The following is a 27851-nucleotide window of genomic DNA, read 5'->3' as shown; positions in this document are numbered from 1 at the left end:
AACTTATATAAGAGCCAGTAAAAGTACCAGCAAATAGTGGCCATGTCAAAAAAAATACCAAAAGAAACTCACTTTTCTGTGTATAACATTGTTTTTGTTGGACTTAAGGAAACATTGTACTGAGCTACCAGGACATATGTATATGTGTACCACTTTTCCAGTTCCATTTTCTGCCCCCTTACCATCACAAAAAAACCCACTCAACAAAAACTAAACTCCCTATTGAGTCTCAAATATATACAGAGTAAAAGGGAATGTATCCAAAATGATGGTAAATGTCATTGTCAAACAAATGAGTCACTCCACACTAAACATTTGTTTTTGCTTCCAAAAAGAGGAGGCAGAAATGTTTCAGTCCACTGAACTGAAAAGCAGCACATCTAAATCCAAACTCTGGGCTCAGGAAGCCATTTCAATGCCAACTGCTTGTTTACAGACTATTGTTACTCCTCTATGTATGTATTAATTCATGTATCTTTCATTTTGTGTACTTATTTTTTATTTTATAACACATGTCATTTTCCTATTACATTTATCCATTCCATTACCACACTCTGCCAATTAGTAGAACCAATCAATACCACAGTGGATAGCAGGAATGGTGACTTACGGCTGTAATGAATGACTGTACATACACCGCGATAGATAAGAGGGTTTTAAATGACTTCATTCAATACTGTGTCCTACCAACAATGACTCATGCCACCCAAACACACTCTATCCTCAATAGTTCAACTACTCAAAGGAAGTTGTTGTCAATGAATGAATTGTAATGGTTAAACATTGACAGCCATCAATCCACCATCAAACGAGGTAGAGAGAGTGCTTATTATTATAGTCTTCTTACTGGTATGATTAAGCACCATGGACAGCGATGATGGTATCAAATGCCCAACTGACCCAACATTCATTCATTCATTCATTCATTCATTTTCTACCGCTTTTTCCTCACAAGGGTCGTGGGGGGTGCTGGAGCCTATCCCAGCTGTCTTCGGGCGAGAGGCGGAGTACACCCTGGACTGGTCGCCAGCCAATCACAGGGCACATATAGACAAACAACCATTCACACTCACATTCATACCTATGGACAATTTGGAGTCGCCAATTAACCTAGCATGTTTTTGGAATGCGGGAGGAAACCGGAGTGCCCGTAGAAAACCCACGCATGCACAGGGATTGAACCCTGGTCTCGTAGCTGTGAGGTCTGCACGCTAACCACTAGACCGCCGTGCCGCCACTGACCGAACAAAAAACAGAAAATAACTTTAGATCAAAGACAGTTCACTTTCCAGTGTACATTATATTTTTATTGCGTTATGCTAAATATTGTACTGAGCAGCCAGGACAGAGATATTAGTCCTGCTTTGCCATATTGCATTCCGGTACTATGGTCGCCATTAAAGAAAATGTGAAACATGTTAGCATAAGTCTCTCAAGTAGGAGTCCACAAATAATGCCTTTTGTATGTTGAATCTCCAGTGGCACTCGTAAAAAAAATGTGTGTGTCTTGCACTTAGTCACCCCTTCTCCTATCAGCCTGTAGCACTGACAGAAAGCAGTGTAAGCCAGACACTATCTGTTTGGTGACTGGCAGTTGACCCGGTGCCCCTTTTGATAAGACGACTTTACAAAATGTGTCCAGGGACAGAGAAGACGGGGAAAAATGAGGACAGAAAACAGATAAAGACAGCAAATACAAATCTTAAGACCAGGTGAAAAATAGCTAGAATTTACCTTTGGCGCATTTAAATGTTACTGTATTTACTGTTTATACGATTGCATATTGTTATGTTGCTTCAGAATAACCGAAAATAGTGTTTATGCGGTTGAGACAACAAGAGGCACACACCTTAGTGCAGTCATGTCCATCGTGATGACAGGAGCATGAATGGGGGTGAATGGGAGCTCCTGAAGTTCTTCGTGGTAAGGTGACCCATCCTTTACAGGCTCCATCTCAAAGTGGGCAATATCGCTGACAGCTGAGCTGGCCTAAATAGTAATGACATATATATAGAGAGATAGTTGAGTTACTGCAAATTACAACTGTAATACAATTACCGTTATGGTTATTATCTTTGTAAGGGAATCACTCTTGTGGTTGATGTCATTAGATTGTGCAGGTGAACCTGATTAAGTGATTAGCAGAGATAAGGAAGCTTTTAGAGGCAAAACGCTGAATCTGTGAAGCAAATACCTACAACTAAGGGGTGTGTGTGTGGGGGGGGTGAGCAGGTTATCCTCGCTTCATTTCTGAAAATTATTCACTAATTAAACTCGGCACAGTATAGCTGACGTCTACATTTCTGCTTCCCCTTGGCTGCAATGATGATACACCACCCCCCCCACCCCCCTTCAGCTCCATAAAACTGGTTAGCAGTTACAGCCAGTTATATTCAGAGATAACTTTCCATTATAATGTATTATCTGTGAGGTAGAGGTCATTTTAATTAAGACATGGATGTAGAATTTAGTAGTAAAATAGAATGAAAGTTTTTTAAATACTTCCACTGGCAATGTTCATTATAGAGTTGTGTATAATATAGAAATGGATATTCACATTAAAAAAACTAAATGACATAGCATGCAACACTGCAAGCTCCTTTTCTTTGTTTCAATGTTTAGTGTGTGTGTGTGAGTACCAGGATGGCGATCTTACAACATGTGATGGCTGGTCGGCTGTCGCCGACATGGAAGGATGGAGAAGAGAGGGAAACGACTGTTGCCATGGCAACCCCGAGCTGGAGTGGCTGCTGGTTGGGTAGCGTGAAGTAGTTGCCAGTTGCGACAGCGACAGCTGAAGAGAAACATGGATCCAAACGGATCCAAATGGATCATGCTTCTTTTTCCTTAAATTTCAAACATTTATTTGATTTCTTTTATTTTACCACTAATAAACCTTTTATCATAATGAAAGCATAAAATATACTGAGTCAGTATCGGTCAATTTGCAGTGATTTTATTGTCCTATATAAATCAAAAATGTGATAAAACACATTTTGAAGAAATCAAGGAATAAAGTGATCAATATCAATCATTCTTCCAAACAATAACGTTGACACCAAGTAGATCACAAGTGCTGTTATTAGCATCCGTAGAGCAGGTTGATCCTCCTGATGTCCCACCTGGACATGCCCTGCCTCTGGCCGATATTGACGCCAGCATTGGAGATGGGGGTGATGGTGTCTCTGCCGTTGGTGGAGAAGGCCGTTTTTCCATAGTGCATGACAGAAGAGTAGTCATACGGTGTGTTCAGGTTGTTGGTGTCCTGCTTGTAGAAGTTGTAGGCCATCTTTGGGTCAATATTCTCCCAGTTGATTCTGACGTAGCGGTCACGGTCACTCCTGGTCTGCTCGTGCTGGAAGCCCAGAGCGTGGTTGATCTCATGCTGGATGATGCCGTGGTAGACACAGCCCTGGCGGTTGATTGACACCACCTGCCGACCTCCCTGTCTGCCCAGATCCGAGAAGCAACCGCTTTTGCTCTCAAAGCTGATGTAGTCGTACTCGTTGCGGCGAGGGACGAAGCGGATGCAGGTGCTGCTGTGGAACGACTTCATGGCTCTCTCAATTTTCTGTCTCTCCGAGCTGCGAAACTGAGAGCTGATGGAGTAGGGGACGTTCACCATGCCATTGAAGGCTTTCTTCCAGAGGCAGCTCTGGGACCAGCACTTCAAGGCATTTCTGGTTTTGGGAATCAGCAGGTCCCCTTCCAGTAGGATCTCATCTGTACCGTTATTGGTGGTCAGAATTGCGGTGGTGATGTCAACAGTGTCCTGGTCTTCCTCTGGGACTTCATTATCATCGTCTGTGTCCTGCTGAGCCTGAGAGACGCCAAGCAGGAGGAGCATCAGCAGACTGGTGGCAAATGGACTCATTCTCAGCCTGGTTCTGGTATAGTTCTGTTACTGGGAGACTCTATGAAGACTGCTGTCCTACTTGGTTCAGTGTGGGGTCTTTATATTCTGCTGTACAGGTGTGGTCATGGAGGATTATGGGTTGATGGCCGTGTTGCTCGGCCTAAATAAGCACTGGCTCAGCTTTCATTAACTATCCTTTTAGTTCAACATAGTATCTCTCTCTGGTCATTTCAGCTTAACACATTTAATGTTTACTCCAAAATTACCTACGATCATATTTGCAAGTAGAAACTTAATCGAACTTGAGAAAATGACCAATAAACTGTGAGGAACATAGAGAGGAAATGGAAGACCACAGGAACAGTTCGAGTTTAAGGATTAACCACACTGATTGACATCATGACCAATCAACAGTGATATATACTTTATCTATTCTAGTCTAATGGTGCATTACCAGAGACTGAAAAGCCAGCCAATCTGAAAAGCCAGCCAATCACAGTACAGTACAGACTGTGTAGGAGGAGGGACTACAACAGAAATAAAGTGCAAAATAATTTTAGAAATGTTACCAATAACTTGTCCAACCTTGTGAACTATGTCTACATTATTTAGCTGTAATAACAAGAGACAACAAACCATGTTGAAGTAATGGGATTGTCAGTGGAGTCCACCCTTCAAAGGTTTGTTTAGGCCTAGCAACATGCCCCCAACCCATAATCCTCAGGTAGCTACACCTGGACAGTAGAGTATAAATACCTCAGACTGACCCAAGCAGGAACCAAGCAGGAGTCTTCAAAGGAAGAACTATACCAGAACCAGGCTGAGAATGAGTCCCTTTGCCACCAGCCTGCTGATGCTCCTCCTGCTTGCCGTCTCTCAGGCTCAGCAGGACACAGACGATGATAATGAAGTCCCGGAGGAAGACCAGGACACTGTTGACATCACCACCGCAATTCTGACCACCAATAACGGTACAGATGAGATCCTACTGGAAGGGGACCTGCTGGTTCCTAAAACCAGAAATGCCTTGAAGTGCTGGTCCCAGAGCTGCCTCTGGAAGAAAGCCTCCAACGGCTTGGTGAAGGTCCCCTACTCCATCAGCGCTCAGTTCAGCAGCTGGGAGAGACAGAAAATTGAGAGAGCCATGAAGTCGTTCCACAGCAGCACCTGCATCCGCTTCGTCCCCCGCCGCTATGACCACGACTACATCAGCTTTGAAAGTAAAAGCGGTTGCTTCTCAGCTTTGGGCAGACAGGGAGGTCGGCAGGTGGTGTCAATCAAGCGCAATAGCTGTGTCTACCACGCCATCATCCAGCATGAGATCAACCACGCTCTGGGGTTCCAGCACGAGCAGACCAGGAGTGACCGTGACCGCTACGTCAGAATCAACTGGGAGAATATTGACCCAAAGATGGCCTACAACTTCTACAAGCAGGACACCAACAACCTGAACACACCGTATGACTACTCTTCTGTCATGCACTATGAAAAGACGGCCTTCTCCACCAACGGCAGAGACACCATCACCCCCATCCCCAACTCCAACGTCCATATTGGCCAGAGGCAGGGCATGTCCAGGTGGGACATCATGAGGATCAACCTGCTCTACGGATGCTAATAATAATAACATCCGTTACATCTTTAAAATAATTTTAAATATGTTATAGCCAAAAGTGTTCTTAATGAACCAATAAAATCAGTGCAAATTATTCTTTGTTACCTCTTCATTCACCACAAAGCTGTACAATATTAGAGATTGGGATGGGGGACATGTAGCAAACAGGTAACATTATAGTCTAGAACAGGAGTCACCAACGCTGTGCCCGCGGGCGCATGGGACCACTTAAGGCGCTCGCGAGGCATCTTCTAAAAATAGCACTAGTCACAAATTATCATTGTTATTTTGTGCTTTAAATTTTGAATCAGAATTGCTTACATTCATGTATTTTTTTTAATCGTCTTATAATATAAAAAATTAAAACAAAAATATTTTGTAATAATAATAATACATTTTATTTGTATAGCGCTTTTCAAAATACTCAAAGACACTTTACAGAAGAATGGAGTTGAATAAAGCAAGTAAACAGAATAGAAGACACACCAAAATAAAACATTCATTGGTTAATACACAGTTAAAACATGAGTAAAAGCGGGGCGGGGCACATTTTATAACGAACTCTTACCTCAAGTCAAAGTTCATGTGTGCGCGCACGCGTCCGCTCACTTACTCGCTTACTTGTGCAGTTTAGCCCCCAAAAACATGGCAGAAAAGCGAAAAAGGACTTACATTTCCCACAGTGATTGGGAGGAAGAATTTTTCTTTACATATTTTGAAGAAAAATGTATGTGTCTTATTTGCGACAACGACTGTTGCAATACCAAAGCGGCACAATGTGGAGAGACACTTCAAAAAAAGCTTCAATACGAGCTACCCACCCGGCAGCGCATTAAGGACGGAAAAGTCCCGTTTGTTAAAGGCAGTTTCGGACAAACTAAGGACTTTTTTCACTAGGCAGGTGAAAAAAATCACAGAAAGGTGTTTCAAATATGTGAGCACATAAATAAATGTTTCTTGTTAAAAAATATGTTTTTGTTACCATTATTGTGGAAAATAATTAACATTGATTTGTGAGCAGTCGCTTCACATAGTGTTACTACTACTATTCCTTTTGTTCTGATGACTAAAAAGTGATCCCGTGCAGTTTTGTCATTTTGTAAGTTCACCGCAAAAAACAGGTCATGTAGCCCTTCATACTATCCATGCTCACAAAGTAGCCCTCGGCCTCAAAAAGGTTGGTGACCCGTGGTCTAGAAAATGCAATCAAATGCTGAAACAGGGAAAGAAGCTGAAAGACACAAACATCTACACGAGTGTTGACAAAACACAACGCTGACATCGCCAACAGATCACGAGACTCAAAGAAACGTGGGCTCAGCACATGACTTGATACAAAGCACTTGGAGCACCAACTGCAAAATCTACATCAAGCTAAATGGAGGACCAGGAGAAACAAAAGAGCTTTTCGCCAAGGATATCTGGATGTGAAAGTAGGTACAACAGGAAGACCCGGAACTAGATATGGGATTGTGTTAAGCCACTGTGTGTACCGTATAAAAGCTAATTAAACGTTGGCAGTGGGATGTGACTGCCTGTGTGCCAGCTGCCTGAAATCTAAACAGTGACACTGAATGTGAAGCCTCCAGACAAAGGTTAAATAATAATAATGAATAATGTTCTACCAAAACAAGCCTGATCTTGATGGCCAATGCCTGTAATGATGAATCGCACTGAGTGACATCATGATCAATCAGCAGTGGCATTTACTCTAAACTAATAATACATTACCAGCGCCTGAAATGCCAGCTCACTACAGTACAGTCAAATTGTGTAGGAGGGAGGTGTGGGGGGGGGGGGGTTCAACAGCAAAGCAGCACAAATTAATTGAACACATTTTACCACAATAAGGTATGTCCAAACCTGTATGTCCAAACATCTACCTTAAAAAAGATAGCCTACCATGTTCAAATACAAGGACTGTTAGTGGAGTCCACCCTTAAAAAGTTTATTTAGGCTAAGATAAGTGGTCCCTGGTCCATAATCCTCCTGTCACCGTACCTGTACAGCAGACTATAAAGACCCCAGATTGAACCAAGTACGACATCAGTCTTCAAAGAGTCTCTCAACAGCAGGATTGGGGATTAGTCCCTCGGCCAGTCTGTTAGTGCTCCTCCTTCTTGGCCTCTCTCAGGGCCTGTCTCATCAAACAAAGTTATTTTTCCACGATTTGGCCTATCGTCCACACAAGCTCGAAGAAAGTTTGACAGGAAGTATTGAATTTGAAAACATGGCGGAATGTAAAACTGCATATTTTTGAGCAAGTGGAGAAAGACAGAAACATGTTTATGTCCTTTATAGACGAGTACTACTGGTCCCGGGTTGTCCATTATACCCCTTACTGTTGTTTTTGTACCCAGGAAGAAGAATCGGGAATGACGCGCATTGCATCATGACATTCTCCGTGCGTTGCTGTTTTATCCCGATTGTTTACAATGACCTTATGAATAAAACCAAGAGGAGGACCCGTACCTCGCCCGGATGTGGGATACCGGGGCCTCACCCTGGAGCCACACGGGATCTCCCCTTCGTAGACCCACCACCTACGGGGGCAAGCATAAGGGTCCAGTGTATTGTGTTTTAGGTGGCGGTCAAGGGCGGGTGCCTGGGTGACCTGGTCTTCGGCGGTCAAATCTGGGTCTTGGGACATGGCCCGGACGCCTCCCTGGTGAGGTGTTCCGGGCATGGGAATGTCTTGATGTCCTCCCGGTGGAGCTGGAGGAGGTGGCGGGGGACCAGGAAGTCTGGGCTTCCCTACTAAGACTGCTGCCCCCGCGACCCGGACCCGGATAAGCGGAGGAAAATGGATGGATGGATGTTTACAATGACCATGTATACAGGAATAACCCTGTTTGCTCAGGCATGTAAACGGGTTATTCCAAATGGAGAATGGCTATGCACTATTCAAAATAAGGGCCTTCTCCTCCAAAGACACCATCACCCAACTCCGGCATTCATATTGACAAGAGACAGACCATGGTACCCCCATATGGACTGAATGCTGAGAAAGCATTACACTATCCAGGATTCCAGGTAAAATGCACAAATACTTCCAAGTTTGCACGGCCGTTATCTCCAAATTAGTATTGTGTGTGTGTCAACATAAAGTCTTTAAAAGTCACATTTTCAAAAAAACTCCTGCGTTCAGTTGATGCATAAAAATGCATTAAAAGCAAGGGAACATAACTCGCTATAACCTTGACCGGGCCCAAGAAAAACTCCCCAGAGGAATAATTAAACACTGCACAACCCTTTCAAGCAATGCTGAACCGAAGTGGAATCGGATTTTTTTCTAAAACTCCTCCAAAAAGGGATGGAAACCGAGTAAGTATAATTAACTAAACCTTGGGATGTCTTATCTTAGTATTCCAAAGGGTCTGCCAAGAAGGCAATTAAAAGCTTCCTTTCAGATTTCTAACATAATACTCCTATAACAATGACAGTATGATGTATTATTATGTCTGTGCATAAAAATACAAGTTAAAGCTGGTCAATTATAACGTGATTGTCCCTGTCAACCGTTAAACGAGTAACTAAAGATTAGGGTTGAGTATCTAGTCACGAGCATCGATCGGAACCGGGTTAACATTGCGATTCTCTTGGGATATTTTGTATTCAGATTCACAGTTTGAAAGCCCACATAGGCGCGAACATGCTCCATGCTAGTAGCCATTGTTATGATGCAAATGTATTATGCTTTTGAACACATATTCTTTTTGAATCTGTCTCCAGCAACTAGCTGGAAAAAACTCTGACACAAAATGGGCAGTGAGTCACTGTTGACGGACTCCACTGCTTATTAGGGTGTCTCTGATTCTACCATATGGTAGAAATATGGGCTAATAACTGGAAAAGCAATCTTCACTCGCTAAATGTACTGCAAAAAAGGTCAGTAAGGATAATTCATAATGCCGTCTACAGAGAACATACTAACTCCTTATTTCTAAAATCACAAATATTTCAACTTGCTGATATAGTTCATGTTTCAAACAGCTAAAATAATGCATAAGGCTAAAAATAACCAATTCCCTAAAAATGTCATCCAATACTTCTCTACAAGAGAGGAGAAATATGATCTCAGGGAAGAACTACATTTGAAACACTTCTATGCTAGGACTACGTTAAAAAGCCATAGCATTTCAGTATGTGGAATCAAACTATGGAATGGATTGAGTAAGGACCTCAAACAATGCACAACGATGAGCCAATTCAAGAAACAATACAAGCAGTTGATGTTTGCTAAATACAAGGATGAAGAGTCTTGAACCAGTCATGATGTGCTATATATATCACTATATTGACACTTACTATGGTACCCATTATGTCATTGGATGGTCATATTACCTCATATTTCTGTACGGGACAAAAAATTACAAAATTAAAAAAAAACAACCATAAAATTATATTAAACTATATTAGGAAAGCAGGAAGTGAACAAATGTAACAGTTACTGATTGTAAAAGTACCAGATGGAGGGGTAGGATTTAATAAGCTTTGCTTCTTCCTACTCCTTTTGGACATGTGGAACTGTGAACTGATTATGGGATGCATGTTCAAATGAAATAAAACCATGACCATTCAACTTCAAATCAAAAACTGGAAATTATTCCCTTAACGCAGGAATGAGGTTGAATAACTAGTCAGCATCAAAGGCAAGTGAAAATGGTCAATCTTGTCAATGGCAGCAACACGATCTCACACCTCCGAACTGCAGATCATGGATAGGCATGACCGTGAAACCCGGCCACAACTTGATGCAATATATCATCAACACTGACAAAGTGAATGTCTGGCCCAAATTGGCTATAAATACAACAGAGCCATCAGCATTCTGCACAACCACAAGCAGAGAGACAAAAATCAATAATGTATGCAAGCATGAGAAAGTTGTCAGACAAAACAAAGCCTGCCGAGAGAGTCAGAAAGACAAAGTCTTGTTTACGCTTGCCGTCCCTGAAAAAAAAAAAAAAAGGACACCGTTGATTAATCAGTGCTTGACAGCCATGTTGACGAAGAGAGGCGAATTTGTCAAACAGTAAAGTAAAATGGTTTTAGTTGGTTTAAACGAGTATTTTCATGGCTGTGTCTTTGAAAGCAGAGGAAGGCGGAAAGAGTGCATTTGTGTCGACAAACTAGTCAAGATGAATTTTAGGGTGCCAACAGCAATGACACAGCTTCACACGTTCACACTACCGTTTCATCCGTCTATGCAAAGACTTGGCGCCATTAGGATGATAGATGGATACATCGCAGGATCGATTTATGGTGTGCACACTCACAGCGGTGACAATCATGACTCGGGCTTCACACTCTTCACACTTTCTCAGCCTTTCATATAAGGTGCAGGAGACGTACACACACAAGACGTGTGCGCTTCAGTCGTCGGTTGGCTGATGGATCAGCTGAGACATCTTCCAAGTTTGACCAAAACAACGAGGGTCGCGGGGGTGCTGGAGCCTATCCTATCTTCGTGCGAGAGGCGGGGTATACCCTGGACTGGTGGCCAGCCAATCACAGGGCACATATAGACAAACAACCATTCACACTCACACTCACTCACACTATGGACAATTTGGAGTGGCCAATTAACCTAGCATGTTTTTGGAATGTGGGAGGAAACCGGAGTACCCGGAGAAAACCCACGCATGCACGGGGAGAACATGCAAACTCCACACAGAGATGGCCGAGGGTGGAATTGAACCCTGGTCTCCTAGCTGTGAGGTCTGTGCGCTAACCACGCAATACTTGAAGACGCTTACCTTGGGGCCACGTGACGATTCTGGAAGAGTTCCTTGATTGTAATTTGGACCTGCAAAAAATGATGTCTGAGTTGCATTCAAAGTAGCATAAGCAATGTAAAATGAATCCTGATTTGGATTTACTGTAGGTATCATGGTGTGTTTAAAGCCCCAGCAATGGTTCCTTGCTTTGTTGCCATGGTAATTCGAAAATGAAAGCTTCCCCCTGCATCTCTTTGTCCTTCCTACTCAACTCAACGTGGCACTCTGTGCTGGAGCTGGACTGGTCTTTTGGAAATGGTTTGGTCTGCCTGGGGTTTCACATTGGAGCTCTCTTCTGTGCAGACAACATGCACACAGAGCTACGCTGGTTCTATGTCACATATTCTATGTCAGTCTTCTTATAAAGAGACATTTGGGATTTAGGAATGTCTTTTAGCTCACAAGATGGGACTATGCATATATCCTGTTTCTATACGGCTTATGCTCCTTCGGATGAGAGACGGGGTACACCCTGGTCTGGTCGCCAGCCAATCACAGGGCACATAAACAAATCACTTACTCACTTTCATACCTATGGATGATTTAGAGTCGCCAATTAACCAAACAAGTCTGACTTTTTCACCGTTATGTTAACACCTTTTTTCATGTACTACTTTTTTGTTTATGTTTGATCTATTCTCCACATTGTTATTATTATTATACGGGAGCCAAGCCAGGCAACAACATTTTGTTGGCAATTTCACTGCTGTCATATTGTGCAATGACAATAAATCAAGTCTATCTATCTATCTATCTATCTATTTTTTTTTTTTGCTTTATTTTTCCAAAATCTTTTCTGATTTTGTTCTTGTCTTTAGCTTCAGCTTAATTTTTCCCCAAATGATCATACAAATTTCCATTTTTCTTAAATGGCTTATATTTTTTCATAATATTTTGATTTAATTCTCATAATATTTTAACTTGAACTTTGTTAATATCATGAATCGTTCATGTTAATATCATTGTTTCTTTCCTAATACTCCTCTATAGAGTTTAAATCCCATTTTCTTTTGTGAAGCTCAACTACTGCAAATGTTCAATCAACTAAGACATTTCTAAAAGTGGACACAAGCTGTCTGCAGGAAGAAAAAGCCATGCATGAACACAAACAAAGCGTCAGAGATGATTAAGTGTCTCGATTTAAAGAAAGCATTTTGTTGCACCCCTCTAAACACGTGCCTGGATCATTCAGAAGTGGTTCTTCTGAGGACACTCCAGCAAATAGACTCTGCCAATCGGCCGTTCTGGCCTGGTCATCACTATTCTTTTGTCTCACGCAATAAGTTAACAGCTCCATTAACGGACCCAATCAGTGAGCATAAGGCTCGGGCCCACTGAAATTCTTCTGTCATTGAAATTGAGTGGCTGTGTGTATAGTGTTTACTATACGTTCTTAATCTATTCACTGCCAAACACCAAGCAAATACGCTAAGCAGTTTGGTTGGGGGGGGAATTCAGTAAGATGCCAGGAGTGGCACATCATTTATCTTCAGCTGTGTGCAGGATGTGGAATATCTAATCAGGACTTTAGAGCTCAGGAGTTATTTTTAGAGGGAAATGATGTTTAATTGGGAAAATGTACCTCAGTTGGAGAAATCCGTTTTGATGTCCTACCGAAGTTACAGCTCCACACCTAATCGCTTCCTTTAAATCACGTATGCAAATACATTGCTGCTTTGATTGAATTCAATGAGATATCACAAAATGGCTAAACCACCACTTCATTCATTCATTTTCTACCGCTTTTTTTCAACTTTTTTTATTAACTTTGCATAGAAACGGCTATAAATGTTACTCAGGTTGAATTCACAGGTTCGCCATCTCCTGATTAATTTATTCATTCATTCATTCATTCATTCATTTTCTACCGCTTATCCTCACGAGAGTTGCAGGGGTGCTGGAGCCTATCCCAGCTGTCTTCGAACGAGAGGCAGGGTACACCCTGGACTGGTGGCCAGCCAATCACAGGGCACATATAGACAAACAACCATTCACACTCACTTTCATACCTATGGACAATTTGGAGTCGCCAATTAACCTAGCATGTTTTTGGAATGTGGGAGGAAACCGGAGTACCTGGAGAAAACTCATGGGGAGAACACGCAAACTCCACACAGAAATGGCCGAGAGTGGAATTGAACTTGTGTCTCCTTGCTGTGAGATCTGTGCACTAACCACTCATCCGCCGTGCAGCCCGCTGCAATTCAACAATCAATAATTTTTATGCTTCATGATGGCTGGGAGGGTGGAGCGGTTCGGATTAAAAGAGTACCCAATACTGATAATGTTGATTTGCACTTCAATAGTGATGGGTTTCCTGTTCTTTGTCACACTGCCGCTTGGGAGAGAAGTCCAAAATGTTAACTAAAAAAACAGTGTTGGGCTACGCGGGCATATTACGTCTGTTTAACGTCTTTTACGTTTAAAAAATTACCTGTTTACCCAACAAGTCCTGTCAAAATTGTTAGTTTGACACGATACAATGGTGGCACCAACACTCCTCTTTATTCCAGTCTGCAGAATAATTTGGAATTAAACCAACTAAGGTCTTCACTCCTGTTGTTCTTTTGGAGGTTTATCACAAATGTGTACTGGAGTTAGTGTGATATTTACTTTGGGGAGGCGAGGAGGAGGATCTTCTCTGACCTGGCACATCTTCCGGCTTTCTTCTCAGAGGCGTTTTTGGGCTTGGTGACACCTTATCCTCAGTGGATGACAGCCGGAATTTGATTAAATCCTAAGAAGTAAACGGGTTAATTTAAATTTAAATAACATCCTTCGACAAAATGTCAGATGTGACTCTTTTAGGGGGAAGAACTGAACACACCTGAGTCTTTGCTTTCTTGGACAAGTGCGTGGATTCATCCTTAGTTCCCTGAGGTGTGCCTGAAGGTGGTGCGGGGCTCTCAATCTGGGCTGTGCTGTAGACCATGACTCCAAGAGGGTTTGGCTTTGCACCGCCTTGCAGGACCAGCTGTGTCTCTTCCCCCTTCCAGTCCCTCGCCTCCTGGAACGGACACAACATTGCCCAACGGAGGCACTGCAGGAAAGCTGCCCGGGATGTTGACGTAGTCGACAACTGTGTGATAGAGGAAGAAAAAAAAAACACATGACAGAGCTGAAATCAATAAAGTTGCTTCATTGAATGACATCGAGCTGCATCATTGTTTATTTATGTTTTTGTCTGGTAGTTTCACAAAGGCGTAGAACAGTACTGCCTTTTAGAGTAATGACAAGAGTGAGAGGAAAACAATGCAAGCATCAAAATAATTCATCATGCTCACTGTAACTAATTAATGTTAATTTGTGAGTTCCACCCAAAATGAAACTTGGCAGCTGTGTCCGCTAATGTCAAATAAAGTTTAGTTAAATACCTCCATCCTGTACTGCGAACTAATCTAAATGAGTGCTGTTTAGTTTATTTTCGATATTCATTTACATTTATTCTGATGAGCGCCAACATTTAAGAGGTACTCGCTATGCACATGTGCCACCTATTCACAGTAATTCATGGAAATTAGTTGTGTAGTTGTCCCTAATCTTGCTAAAAGCATCCTTTTAAAAGGTGCACCTGACGGAATGAATTACCATTTGATGTATAAACCCCAATTATAAGACTAGATGATGCAATATCAGCTTCTGGAAAGCTGAAACTGAAAGGCTTTGAAAAGGTGCAAAAATCTAAATTTAGAATGAACGCAGGAGCCGTTCGGAAGCTGAAGCTGGACTGAAATGCTGTGGAAATATGATAAAACATAGAATGGAAGTGCCAGTAGTTGTATCGTATCGTTCTGACAATTTAGCAGTGAATAACACGTCTCTAACCTCCAGCAACAAAAATATCAACGGCCTTACCGGATCAATACCTTCAATAAGGGCGTATCTGGATTTCCACAACCACAACTTTTTTTGTATTGTGTTTACAAGCACGGGTGGCAATTCTCTAAACTGTTATTGATACTCCTCTGTACTGTAGAGGACACCTAAAATCTAGACTTTTGGAAAGCTTTGTTGTGGATGAATATGATTTACGGTACAACCCATCGCACCTCCATATGAAAAATCCTTGAAAAGTCAAAACAAAAGGCCTTTAAAGCTTTAAATCCTCCACATGGGACTGACTGCAGCTTTTTGCTGAATCGATTAATAAGCTAGTCAGCTTCATACGAGTGTAATCAATCACAGGTAGGCCGGTGCGGAATACACAAGGAGGCTGATAGTGCACATTGTTCAGAGCAAAGTGGCGCCCATAATGGTTCACACAATACTTAACAATTCCTCTGAGCCTATTTCATTACACAAAAGAAGTCATGCCAACAGTAGTCTTGGCAGCCGATAGGTTTAACTGACCTGGAGGATGGCTCTCCTTTATTTAGTATCCTTTAATATAGTTCATTTTTGTAATTTCACACTGATGACTGAAATAGTCCACCAAATGCGGGATGCCTCGAGACTGGCGGCTGAACATTGTCAGTAGAAACAAAATGTCATAAGTGTTGCTGCAAGAAATATTGTGCAAAATACAGCATGTAAAGACGACTTTTTGCACAGCTCAAGTTTGTTGTAGTTTATTTTTAGGAGACACTGCAGTCATCAGAGCACTGTTTCCTTTAGAATTTCTGTGACAAACTACATTTTCCAGCTGTCTTCGGGCAAGAGGCGGGGTACACCCTGGACTAGTCGCCAACCAATCACAGGGCACATATAGACAAACAACCATTCACACTCACATTCATACCTATGGACAATTTGGAGTCGCCAATTAACCTACCATGTTTTTGGAATGTGGGAGGAAACCGGAGTACCCGGAGAAAACCCATGGGGAGAACATGCAAACTCCACACAGAGATGGCAGAGGGTGGAATTGAACCGGGGTCTCCTAACTGAGGTCTGTGCGCTAACCACTCATCCGCCGTGCAGCCTGCTGCAATTCAATAATCAATAATCTTTATGCTTTATGATGGCTGGGAGGGTGGAGTCGCCTATTAACCTAGCATGTTTTTGGAATGTGGGAGGAAACCGGAATTCAAAAACAAAAGTAGGCAGGTGCCTAAATTTGGGCACCCTTGCTGTTTTGTTGATTTGAATACATTTAGAACTAATTATTTTACCACAAAATTCATTGGTTAATTTGTTAGACATTGCAGTCATCAGAGCACTGTTTCCTTTTTCTGGGACAAACTACATTTCCCACAAACTTTGCACATTGTTAACATGTTTTCTGTCATGGCGTTCTACACTGACAACAAAGAAGAACGGATGCTCTGCCTCGCGGCTTTGCAAAGCAGTGCAATCATGTAAAGGTAATGGTAATGGTAATGGTTTTATTTAATTTGAACATGCATCAGATTCCAATTGAGTGCATCCCATAATCAGTTCACAGTTCCACATGTCCAAAAGGAGTAGGAAGAAGCAAAGCTTATTAAATCCTACCCCTCCATCTGGTACTTTTACAATCAGTAACTGTTACATTTGTTCACTGCCTGCTTTCCTAATATAGTTTAAGTTTTTTTTGTTTTGTTTTTTTTGTCATGTACCAAAGTACAAGGTGATATGACCATCCAATGACATAATGGGTACCATAGTAAGTGTCAATATAGTGATATATATAGCACATCATGACTGGTTCAAGACTCTTCATCCTTGTATTTAGCAAACATCAACTGCTTGTATTGTTTCTTGAATTGGCTCATCGTTGTGCATTGTTTGACTTCCTTACTCAATCCATTCCATAGTTTGATTCCACATACTGAAATGCTATGGCTTTTTAACGTAGTCCTAGCATATAAGTGTTTCAAATGTACTTCTTCCCTGAGATCATATTTCTCCTCTCTTGTAGAGAAGTATTGGATGACATTTTTAGGGAATTGGTTATTTTTAGCCTTATGCATTATTTTAGCTGTTTGAAGATGAACCAAATCAGCAAGTTGAAGTATTTGTGATTTTAGAAATAAGGAGTTAGTATGTTCTCTGTAGGCGGCATTATGAATTATCCTTACTGACCTTTTTTGCAGTACATTTAGCGAGTGAAGATTGCTTTTATAGTTATTATAGTAGAGATAAGTATAAGGTAGAGAGAAGTACTGATCTATACTTCTGAATGTTGTCAGAAAAAGTCTGCAATCTCGTTCACCGTTCAAGCTTTATGACTTCTGCACTTTGGGAGTCGCTGCTCGCCGGTCAATGTTGCAACACAGGAGGCTGTCGCTCTGAGAATATAGTACAATTTACGCTCGGTGCGCACTGGGCTTGCGGATATCTGCTTTGAGTCTCTGCGGACGTCTTTCCGCTTGAGTACGTCTGGGCCTTTACAGAACATGATGGCTGTCCAGCCTTATCAGTCAATAATAGACCATCAGTTTTCAAAGTAGGGATGTCCTTATTTGATATATTGGCTCGATATCAGAAAAAATTGGCGTGCATCTAATAATAAAGACTTTTCAAACGTAATGGTGATGCCACACTTCAGAGACCCCTTAAGTTTATGATTCGGGCGACTCCAGACACCATGATTGTGGAGCTTTTATTTTATTTCCATCTGATGAGGCTCTTTAGAGCTTCACATAAATTAAGTCGAGTAGAACGTGGATCAATATTCAATTCTTCTGGAGAGGTTGTTTCACACCATAATTTGACCTCCCAAGTAGCATAAAAACTATCGCTTACACTCGGTTGTAAGCCATAAAAATAGATAGCAATGAAGTCAATACCTTGGTCTGAAATAAACAAGGCAACTGGTACGGTATTTACAAAGTCAGGATTTTACAAAATGATCCAATTAGAAAACTTTATAGCACACAAAGAAAAACAAAAGGGAAAAAAAACAGCATAAGGAAATAGATCTAACCTGCATTGCGAACATGTCTCTTCTTTGCAAAGAAAGGAAGCGCGAGCAATGTGACTGTCTAGCACATTCTTGTATTATTCAATGAATACGCTGCTGTGTAGGAGGGATTCGGGGGCAGAAACGCTGGCTGTGCTCTAAGAGAATAGGAGAGAAAAAGCACTGATGGGAGGCCCTTTTCTACGTACAGCCTTGGGGAGAGAGCTTCTATCCGTCCTCGACTTATCAAATGCGTTTACTTATATCCCAGTCGTCGGGATAAGACAATGGCTTCATGTTCAACACTGGGAACGTTAGTGTGAATTTAAAGCGCTGTGAGCCAGTTGCAACATATACTATATACTGCATTACATGTTCAACTGTGAGTGAGATCACGCAAGTAGTATCTTATTAATGATCAAGCGGAGAGATCATTCAAGCGCTGGAATTTCTACACAGAAAAAGAAAGACAATGGCGCACAAAGCTAAAGCTGGTAGCGGCACCAATTTGCTGTTCCTGTGCTTTTTATGCTTGGGAATGATGTGATCTACATATGAACCGCTTAAAGCTGCACGAGCAGCAGGATTAAGGCAATCTTAGTGAGACTCTGGTTTGCAGGCATACAGGGATGGAAGAGTTTTATTCAAAAACTAAATATCACATGCAAGCACGCAGTCCGTTCCTGTAACCATTTCTGAGAGTGGAGGTGGTGAAGTGCATTGTGGTATGGAAACAATACACTGTTGTGGAGGAGGTAGCTTCATGATGCGGACACGTGTTGGGTCTGGAGGGTCCAACACATGTTGAGTTGCATTACGATGCAAAGAAATGCACCCATAAAATAGTTTGTGTTTCAAACTTTTGTGGGTAGATGTTGCAGAAGAGTTTTCACAGTGGAGTTAGTGTGTTTTTACAGCTAAAATATTTCAGTGCCATGGCAGACTACAGAGACTGCTAACAGGGAATACAAATTTAGCCACTAATTAGCATTTAGCGAGGAAAGTGTGTTGGTTAACGTCTTATTACACTTTTATGACAGCTTATGCAATGTGACTTATAATGTTCTCATTCATCATCAAGGGGCTATGGACACAGAAATGTTTCCAGGTCAAAACGGCAAAGCATTTTATTAGTTCCAGCCTCTGATCCACAGGAAGTGGTGTTCCGAGTGCCCAAATCTGAAAACACCAACACGATAACGATAACGTCACCGACCCTCTACCTCAACGTTGTTACATGACCAGAAACGAGCTATGACAACAAACCAACATTTATTCATTCATACATTTTATGACACTTATCGCGGGTCGCGGGGGGGCTGGAGCCTATCCCAGCTGTCTTCGGGCAAGAGGCGGGTTACACCCCGGGGTACGGCCTGCTATGCTTCAAGGTCTAAAAATTTATTAATTTTGCATAGAAACGGCTATAAATGTTGCTCAGGTTGAATTCACAGGTTTGCCATCTCCTGATTAATTTATTCATTTTCTCCTGCTTATCCTCACGAGAGTCGCGGGGGTGCTGGAGCCTTTGTTAGCATTTCTTAGGTAAGCTCCCTGACCCTTGGTCTACATACATAAGTGAAGCCAATCATGAGAAAGGGTATTTAAGGTGGTCAATCTTCTCGGTAGAGTCGCAACATGTTAGCCTCAAAACAACTTCAAATGACCTGAAAGCAATGATTGTTCAACATCATGGTATAGGGGAAGGATACCAAAAGCTCGGTCAGATTTCCACGTACAGTTGACGTAAAGTCAGGGTCCTGGATGATCGCAATTGGAAGCATAAAACCGTAAACTCACGCATGCACGGGGAGAACATGCAAACTCCACACAGAGATCGGCGAGGGTGGAATTGAACTCGGGTCTCCTAACAAGTCGGCAGCCGTGCAGCCACAACCCAACATAATAACGAATATTTTGACTGGCATAATTCCCCCCAGTCGATATTCTCCTGATATGTTGTTGTCTCATAGTCAACTAGTTGAATTTGCAAGTTGAACTAAAACTTTAAAACCAAGTCTGGTGCTTCGACTTATCCCGATCCCGCACAGAAGTTGATCAATAGCCAATTTCCTCAAACAAAGTGAGATTAAACCGTTGAGCCGGTTGATACACAACGTTCAAAATCCATCATACGTTTTTGCTGAGCAGAGAAAGCAGAATCTTGTTTTAATAGCGCACTTGTGGAGGAATCGAAATAGAAACAGTAGCCTACGGCACAAACAAGGAAGCACCGGCATTTTTCATAAAGTTGCACTGAAACAATAACAGGCAATGTCACTGCACGCGTAATTGCTCCAACTGGCACAACATTTGCCAGGGAAAGAATCCATCAACCTTGTTTGGAGGTGTAAAACATAATGCTGCAGCATCTCAACACAAATAAAAAGTAGGTTTCCAGAAAGACCTCATGTCTGTCACCTGGAGCCAAAAAAGCAATCATCAAACTTAAGGCGGGGACCTTAAAAATAAAAAAGTAAAAAGATACAGGGAAAGAAAATGTGCGCAAAATCACCCAAAAGTGACAGACTGTGAATTCGGAATCACACACTACTGAAACTCTATTATCCCCCAAGATGGGAGGAACTAGCAACAAAGTCATCAAAGTCATAAAAGTGGCATCGCTAATGTTAAAGATAATACAATTCAGAGCTGCAGTTTTTTGTTTTTTATAAAGCAAAAAGCTTGCAGTGAGGCGAACTAAAGCCTTAAAGCTACCAGATACCAAGTGGCTACGAAGCCTTCTGTGAGCGCAGCATGAATTAATCCTAAATTAGGGAGACATGCACATTGATGGGAGACAAAGGCTGACAGTTATTACTATTACCGCATGTCTTTTGGATTCTGCAAGTAATTATTTTAGCCCAGGACACTGCAGCAGAAGCTCATGTTACTGTATTGTACTTCCTCTCCACGATGAGAAGCCCTGGAGGGAGCGAACGAACATGCACTGAGATCATTAACTTAAGAGCACTAAACCATTCACATTTCCATCCATCTATCTGCATGAGTGCTCTAAATCAACCCAGCAGGGGGACATGCTCTTTTGAGGATGAGAAAATAAGACCTTGTCTTCAATCATGGCTTCAAGGAGAAGGTCTTGTAATGCTTGTTCTATGCTTTTATTTCGGTTGAATATGCATCGTTTTTGACAAGCATTCTTCAAAATAAAAAAATAAATAAAGGCTGTACGCTTAGCTTTTTCACTGGGAAAAAATTTAGAAGCACAGAGGCCTACATCTCCCTGGGATGATGCATGATAAGAATGTATCAGGCATACTACCTCCTATATGTACTAGGCTATGTGTACTAATTAGTAATTATGTACACATAATTACTAAGTTACATAATATGACTAACATCACGTCACATGCAATTACATTACTAGTGGACTAATGGGCTTATTTCAAGAGAAAACAAAAAAATGAAAGGTTGGAAAAATGTATTCACACCAGTGCTTCCTTTTTCTTTTATCGACATTATATAGACGGTGTAGACATTGAAAGGGTGAAGGAAAATAAATTTCTGGGGATCACAATAGATGAAAATATGAGCTGGAAACCTCATATTACAAATATACAACATAAGGTGGCCAGAAATATTTCAATATTGAACAAAACAAAATTTGTTTTCAATCAGAAATCACTCCACACTCTTTATTGCTCTCTGGTTCTACCATATCTTACTTATTGTGTGGAAATATGGGCTAATAGCTATAAAAGCAATCTTCACTCGCCAAATGTACTGCAAAAAAAAGGTCAGTAAGGATAATTCATAAGGCTGCCAGCAGAGAACATACTAACTCATAATTTTTAAAGTCACAAATACTTTAACTTGCTGATATAGTTCATCTTCAAACAGCTAAAATAATGCATAAGGCTAAAAATAACCAATTACCTAAAAATGTCATCCAATACTTCTCTACAAGAGAGGAGAAATATGATCTCAGGGAAGAACTACATTTAAAACACTTATATGCTAGGACTATGTTAAAAAGCCATAGCATTTCAGTATGTGGAATCAAACTATGGAATGGATTGAGTAAGGAAGTCAAACAATGCACAACGATGAGCCAATTCAAGAAACAATACAAGCAGTTGATGTTTGCTAAATACAAGGATGAAGAGTCTTGAACCAGTCATGATGTGCTATATATATCACTATATTGACACTTACTATGGTACCCATTACGTCATTATATGGTCATATCACCTCGTACAACCTTAAACTGTATTATGGAAAGCAGGAAGTGAACAAATGTAACAGTTACTGATTGTAAAAGTACCAGATGGAGGGGTAGGATTTAATAAGCTTTGCTTCTTCCTACTCCTTTTGGACATGTGGAACTGTGAACTGATTATGTGATGCATTCAATTGTAATCTGATGCATGTTCAAATGAAATAAAACCATTACCATTACCATATTCAACCTAAATATATCGGGATCATCCAGCCCTAGCACATATGCCAGTGAAATAGTCACACTGTACAGCCTTGAATAACGACATTAACCCATTAAGACATTGCGTGTCTTCTTTTTATTGGCTTAATAGTTGGCTTAACACAACAGAGTAGCAAGATAATTGTGCTTGGTTACAGTCAAACATGTCAGCGGTAGTGCCCTTGTCTGGGCTGCATGAATCCTGCTGCCAATGAGGAGCTGCGGTTCATGGTAATGAACAATAACGGCTGCATGTTGAGTCGTTTTCCGTTCATTTCTATCATATTGTTCGTTGTTGAAATGTGAGGTCTGTGCTTACTAAGATACCTTGTAGCCTATGTCTTGCTCTGGCTTCAAATATGCAAATAAACTAAGGCTAAATAGTTTTCTTATGACCGTTCTTGTTACATACATCTCTGTCTACAGCTGTGTGCAGCTTTGGTGTCTAATGTTACAGTTGTTGCATTTTTTTTGGTCATTTGTTGTCACATGTACTGTTATTTTATTTTTATTATCGTATTTCCTGGCAAATTCAAGTGAGTTATTTCAGCAATTGTGCAACAGGGGCACACTAAGTCAGAGCGTAAGCTTTACACCAGAGTGTGGAAAAGCCATGGCTCCAACAACTTATATAGGATGAGGTAAAGTCGGACTGAAACAAGCTGCATTTTTTTTTTGTAAAGCGGACGAAAGTAGCACCAAGAGGACCAATATGTTCGTTTGCTTCCAAAATCCACTGCATGACGCAAAGCAGATTGACAATTAACAGTGTAAACTAATTTCCAACCATAGTTCAAGCCTCAGATGGATCCAAAATGCCATTAGCCACTTTGTACAACTGCCGTTATCATTCACGGCAGGATTTAAGCCCCCCCCAGAGTGCTGAACATGGCCTTAGTGTGAGGTGACCATCCACAAAGCTGCTATTAGATGTGCAAACATTATAGCCCCTGTCTGTCTAGCTTCCAGGGGGATGCATCCGTCTGGAGAATGATGGCACTGCTGGCAGACTGTGACAGGGTACGACTCACTCTAGGCCGATCGCACGGGGAGGGGGTAGGGGGGGGACTGATGCACTCCTCAGCAGGGGGAGAGCTGACATTCATTTTAATTAGGCAGGCGTAATATTGTCTCTGCGGCATGTAACCTCCCTTGCCTTGTACTCAACTTTTGCTCTTGATGTACGAAAAGTAAGGGAAAGTGGGTGGGGGATGGAGGGGGGGGGGGGGGGTAGCGCCTTAAGGTAGGACTGACCTCCAGGGGAAAGACACACAAATCAACTAAATATAGCACTTCCAAATCCCGGTGACCTTACTGTGCTTAAGCTGTTTGATTAACATTTAATTAACATTTACGTGGCATTTCACATCAGAAAACAAACAAAACATAACCTTGAGCGTGAGGTCGACATCAGTGGGAGGAGTTTGAGTGGGTGGTCAAGAAAAGCACCGCATCGAATCGTGGGGGGGGGGGATATGATAGTAAACAAGGAATTTTAATGAGCATCTTTTCATTCAGAAAACATCATTAAGACGTGCTCGGCTCCCATAAAACGCTGTGCATACGGACGCACATAAGCGGCCGAGCACTTCCATATATAACCCATCCTGCATTTCAGAAAAAGGAGGAGGAAATTGCCACAATCTATACACCGTGTAGCTGTCGCGAGCCAATTAAAATCCAAACAAGAGTAGCCCCGAGAAGAGGCTGCACGCCTCCACCTTGAATAAACACAGCCACTGGCCATGTCGCTGCATTGGTCTCCACATCCTCCAGCTGCCTATCAACCCCTTGATATCAGATATTCGGGGTAGCGCTAATGGCGTATGTGTATATTTTTTACAATGAACACAGCTATTTATTTTTATACGGTTCCTTATGCAGCTGGACTTGGGCTCTCACTTCAGAGGAGCATGCCTGTGAATATTGTCATTCATCCAGGTCATTGTATTCTCAGGGCATTGAATCCACCGCAACTGGAATGTCCTGAAGAAATTCAGGGCAGCAAAGAGCTCTGATAAATTTGCCAGCTCGCTTTGCACGTTTGTATGCCTCTCAGTGTCATTTTCAAAGGTCCACAGAAGCTCACCTTCCCATGGTATATATATATATATATAACTCAGTCCATTTCTCTGGAGCTTGAACTACATGCACCGCGGCAGCCCCACTGAAACCCCAAAATTATGGCGGGTTGAGGAGCAAAATGTGACACCCAATGTCAGCTGTAAAGCTTTATCTTTATTAGACTACTGCTGGCCATTTGCTATCAATTCAAATTGGATGTGAAAACCTTCTGAGTCAGCTTTGCCTGAATACTTGGGCAACACGTGGTTGCAGCCATCCCAATCATGGCCGCCCGTGACACCCATGAGTGTACCTCACTTGCCAGCATGGCGGCAACCTCTCACTGCACCCACCTTGCTCTCACTCTTCTCTTCCACACACAGCTTGCTGCGTTGGCTCATAATGGACGTTGCAGGCAGTATAAACAAACCTCCCGTTCGAAGTCACTTCTGACATCGGTGTAATGGTGACTAAATAACATGGCTATCAGAACCTTAATGTCTTGCAGGCAGATGCTAAAACCCGGAATGAGCAGTTCAACACTTCCTAGTTATCTTCCTCTATGGACCGATACCCCACAGCATGCTCTAACCGACCATGCAGAATGTTACTGCTCTGACTAGGCTACACTCTAAACATCAGTTCAGAGCTACTTCACTACAATATGTATTTATATGCATTTTCAAATCCTAATTCATTGGATTTATAAGGGGAATAATTGATTCAGTATGTTTCGGTTAAGAGTCAGATCTCATTAATGATGCTAACCAAGGTTCCACTGGAAGTAAGTAATGGGAAATTGACTAACTCACCTTGAGTATAAACATTTATCAGTGATGAGCCGCTGAGGGCTCTGGTTCTGATGGCCCCTATACAACCTCTTTATTCTACATTATGCTGTATACTGTATACTGTACCTATCAGGGCCTTATGGGAATGTGCTTGTTCTTTAATGTCAACATTTGACACAATCTATCTGTAATGCTATTATATTATTTGAAAGGAACTACAGTATACACTTTGGCCCATCACTGATAAATGTTTGTACTCAACGCTAGTTTCGCAATTTCCCATTACTTACTTCCAGTGGAACCTTGGTTAGCGTCATTAATGAGATCTGACTCTAACCGAAACATACTGAATCAATTATTCCCCTTATAAATCCAATGAATTTGTGTCAAATGTGGAAGTTAAAAAACAAGCACATTCCCATAAGGCGCTGATAGGTACAGTATACAGTATACAGTATAATGTAGAATAAAGGGGTTGTATAGGGGCCATCAGACCCAGAGCTCTCAACCCTGTGTGAATCACAAAGGCTTTTAAGCAGCGTGAAGTCTGCCCCGAAGGCACATCTCAGCCCCATTAAACCAAAAAGAAAGTGTCATATTTGTGACAGCGGTGACACAGTGCAGGGAACATGTACACGGTCCCATCACTGTCTTCAAGGTAGCTGAGTGACACATGACACTTTCAACAGTCGGCTGACGACTTGCCAGTTTTTGGGGGGCAAAACCTTGGCGTGAACCCGAGTGACATTGCAGTCGTTGTCACCGCTGTTGAAGAGGCACGGCTTATCAAAACGTTATGAGACATCAATGGCTGGATTACTACAGGTAAACAACACATGCACACATCAGCTATTTATGCTCGTTACATTTGGCTGAGCGGAAACACTACAAGCACGGGCGATCACTGGAGGAAGTTGCTAATGCTCCAAGTTTGTTGCAAAAATGAAAAGTCAAGCGTATCAGTGACAATGTATTGGAAGATAAAGGGTTAAGTGAGTATTGCTTCATTACGTCATTCAATACCAAAGACGTATTTAGACCTTTTTATAAACCCGAACGCCCAACCCCAAAGATATATTTATACATCTTTACCTTTTTTTGTGCAAGAGAGGCAAAACGTGATGACAAGTGCACACTAGCAAACATAACGCAATGTGTGGGTTCTCCCTTAGCCAATCAGGACACATAAACAACACATGGGTTCCCGTACAAAACACAGAACATAACACATTCATACGCTGTAAAAAAACAAACTGTGTCGTCTTTACGTGTGTGTCACATGCTTTATAGTCCTCTTACCATTGTCTCTCGACCAATAGGAGCAGAGAAGACGTACTCCAGCTGGAAGATAACAGCCATAGCCTGATGATTGATCAGCCTGAGTTCGAGGTTGCTGCGAAGGCCCAGAGTCTGAGGGACGGATGGTGCTGTCGAGCTGAGGAGATAACCATGCAAGCAGACGCCACATAATAAATACGTATATTATACACACAGCCACATACACACGTATATAAAATGAGACATGTGCGGACTCATGAGCGATTGTGCACTTTGACCCGACCATCAAATAATATGACAAGAAGCGCATCTCTGTTTATTAAAGAGAAATTAATCAGTGCACTGAATTTGTTTGCTCAGTGTGCCAAGCCACTGAACAACATTTGCTGTGCGCAGTTTGTACACTGCATAAAACAGAGCATACAGTGAAGCACTGGTGTCATGGTGAGTGTGAATTATTGTTTGTCTATACGTTGTCTATTTCGAAAATCACAAATACTTAAACTTGCTGATATAGTTAATCTTCAAACACCTAAAATAATGCATATAGCTAAAAATAAGCAATTCCCTAAAAATGTCATCCAATACTTCTCTGCAAGAGAGGAGAAGTATGATCTCAGGGAAGAACTACATTTGAAACACTTATATGCTAGGACTACGTTAAAAAGCCATAGCATTTCAGTATGTGGAATCAAACTATGGAATGGATTGAGTAAGGAAGTCAAACAATGCACAACGATGAGCCAATTCAAGAAACAATACAAGCAGTTGATGTTTGCTAAATACAAGGATGAAGAGTCTTGAACCAGTCATGATGTGCTATATATATCACTATATTGACACTTACTATGGTACCCATTATGTCATTGGATGGTCATATCACCTCGTATTTCGGGACGGTAAAAAAATAATAATAATAATGAAAAAAAATTAAACTATATTAGGAAAGCAGGAAGTGAACAAATGTGACTACGGCGTAATTACTGATTGTAAAAGTACCAGATGGAGGGGTAGGATTTAGTAAGCTTTGCTTCTTCCTACTCCTTTTGGACATGTGGAACTGTGAACTGATTATGTGATGCATTCAATTGGAATCTGATGCATGTTCAAATGAAATTAAACCATTACCATTACCATACGTGTCTATATGTTCCCTGCGATTAGTTGGCAACCCCGGCTCTCACCCAAAGACAGCTGGGATAG

General features: G+C 41.6%; 3 protein-coding genes across 7 annotated transcripts in view; 1 reads left to right on the top strand and 2 right to left on the bottom strand.

Moving 5' to 3' along the window:
- nphp4 (nephronophthisis 4) overlaps positions 1-27851 on the bottom strand; it is a 94568-nt gene that overhangs the window by 37576 nt on the left and 29141 nt on the right. For 2 of the 4 annotated variants that reach the window (XM_058083831.2, XM_058083832.2), the window contains exons 8-13: positions 26670-26805; positions 14079-14330; positions 13865-13988; positions 11231-11280; positions 2657-2794; positions 1850-1989 (exon numbers count right to left, since the gene is read on the bottom strand). In XM_058083831.2, coding sequence (XP_057939814.2) covers positions 1850-1989; positions 2657-2794; positions 11231-11280; positions 13865-13988; positions 14079-14330; positions 26670-26805 — 840 coding nt within the window. The remainder of the gene's footprint in view (positions 1-1849; positions 1990-2656; positions 2795-11230; positions 11281-13864; positions 13989-14078; positions 14331-26669; positions 26806-27851) is intronic. The other 2 variants (XM_058083833.2, XM_078798206.1) reach the window with 2 other exon arrangements.
- On the bottom strand, positions 3083-7817 carry LOC131136687 (high choriolytic enzyme 1-like). 2 transcript variants are annotated; one of them, XM_078798207.1, is made up of 2 exons: positions 7660-7817; positions 3083-3854 (listed from the first exon to the last, which is right to left on the bottom strand). In XM_078798207.1, exons 1-2 carry the CDS (start codon positions 7701-7703, stop codon positions 3083-3085), a joined length of 816 nt encoding a protein of 271 aa, XP_078654333.1. In that variant the 5' UTR covers positions 7704-7817. The 2 variants fall into 2 exon arrangements, with proteins under 2 accessions (XP_078654333.1, XP_057939819.2); XM_058083836.2 differs by lacking the exon at positions 7660-7817 and adding an exon at positions 3906-3922 and having other exon boundaries at positions 3083-3875.
- LOC131136688 (high choriolytic enzyme 1-like) lies at positions 4683-5474 on the top strand. The gene has a single exon (XM_058083839.2). It carries the CDS (start codon positions 4683-4685, stop codon positions 5472-5474), a length of 792 nt encoding a protein of 263 aa, XP_057939822.2.

This window comes from Doryrhamphus excisus, linkage group LG17 (assembly GCF_037039965.1).
Source record: "Doryrhamphus excisus strain RoL-2023G ecotype Guam linkage group LG17, RoL_Dexc_Guam_v1.1, whole genome shotgun sequence".
Taxonomy (NCBI): domain Eukaryota; kingdom Metazoa; phylum Chordata; class Actinopteri; order Syngnathiformes; family Syngnathidae; genus Doryrhamphus; species Doryrhamphus excisus.
Note: the sequence above shows the minus strand (reverse complement) of the source record. Positions and strands in the feature narration are given on the sequence as shown.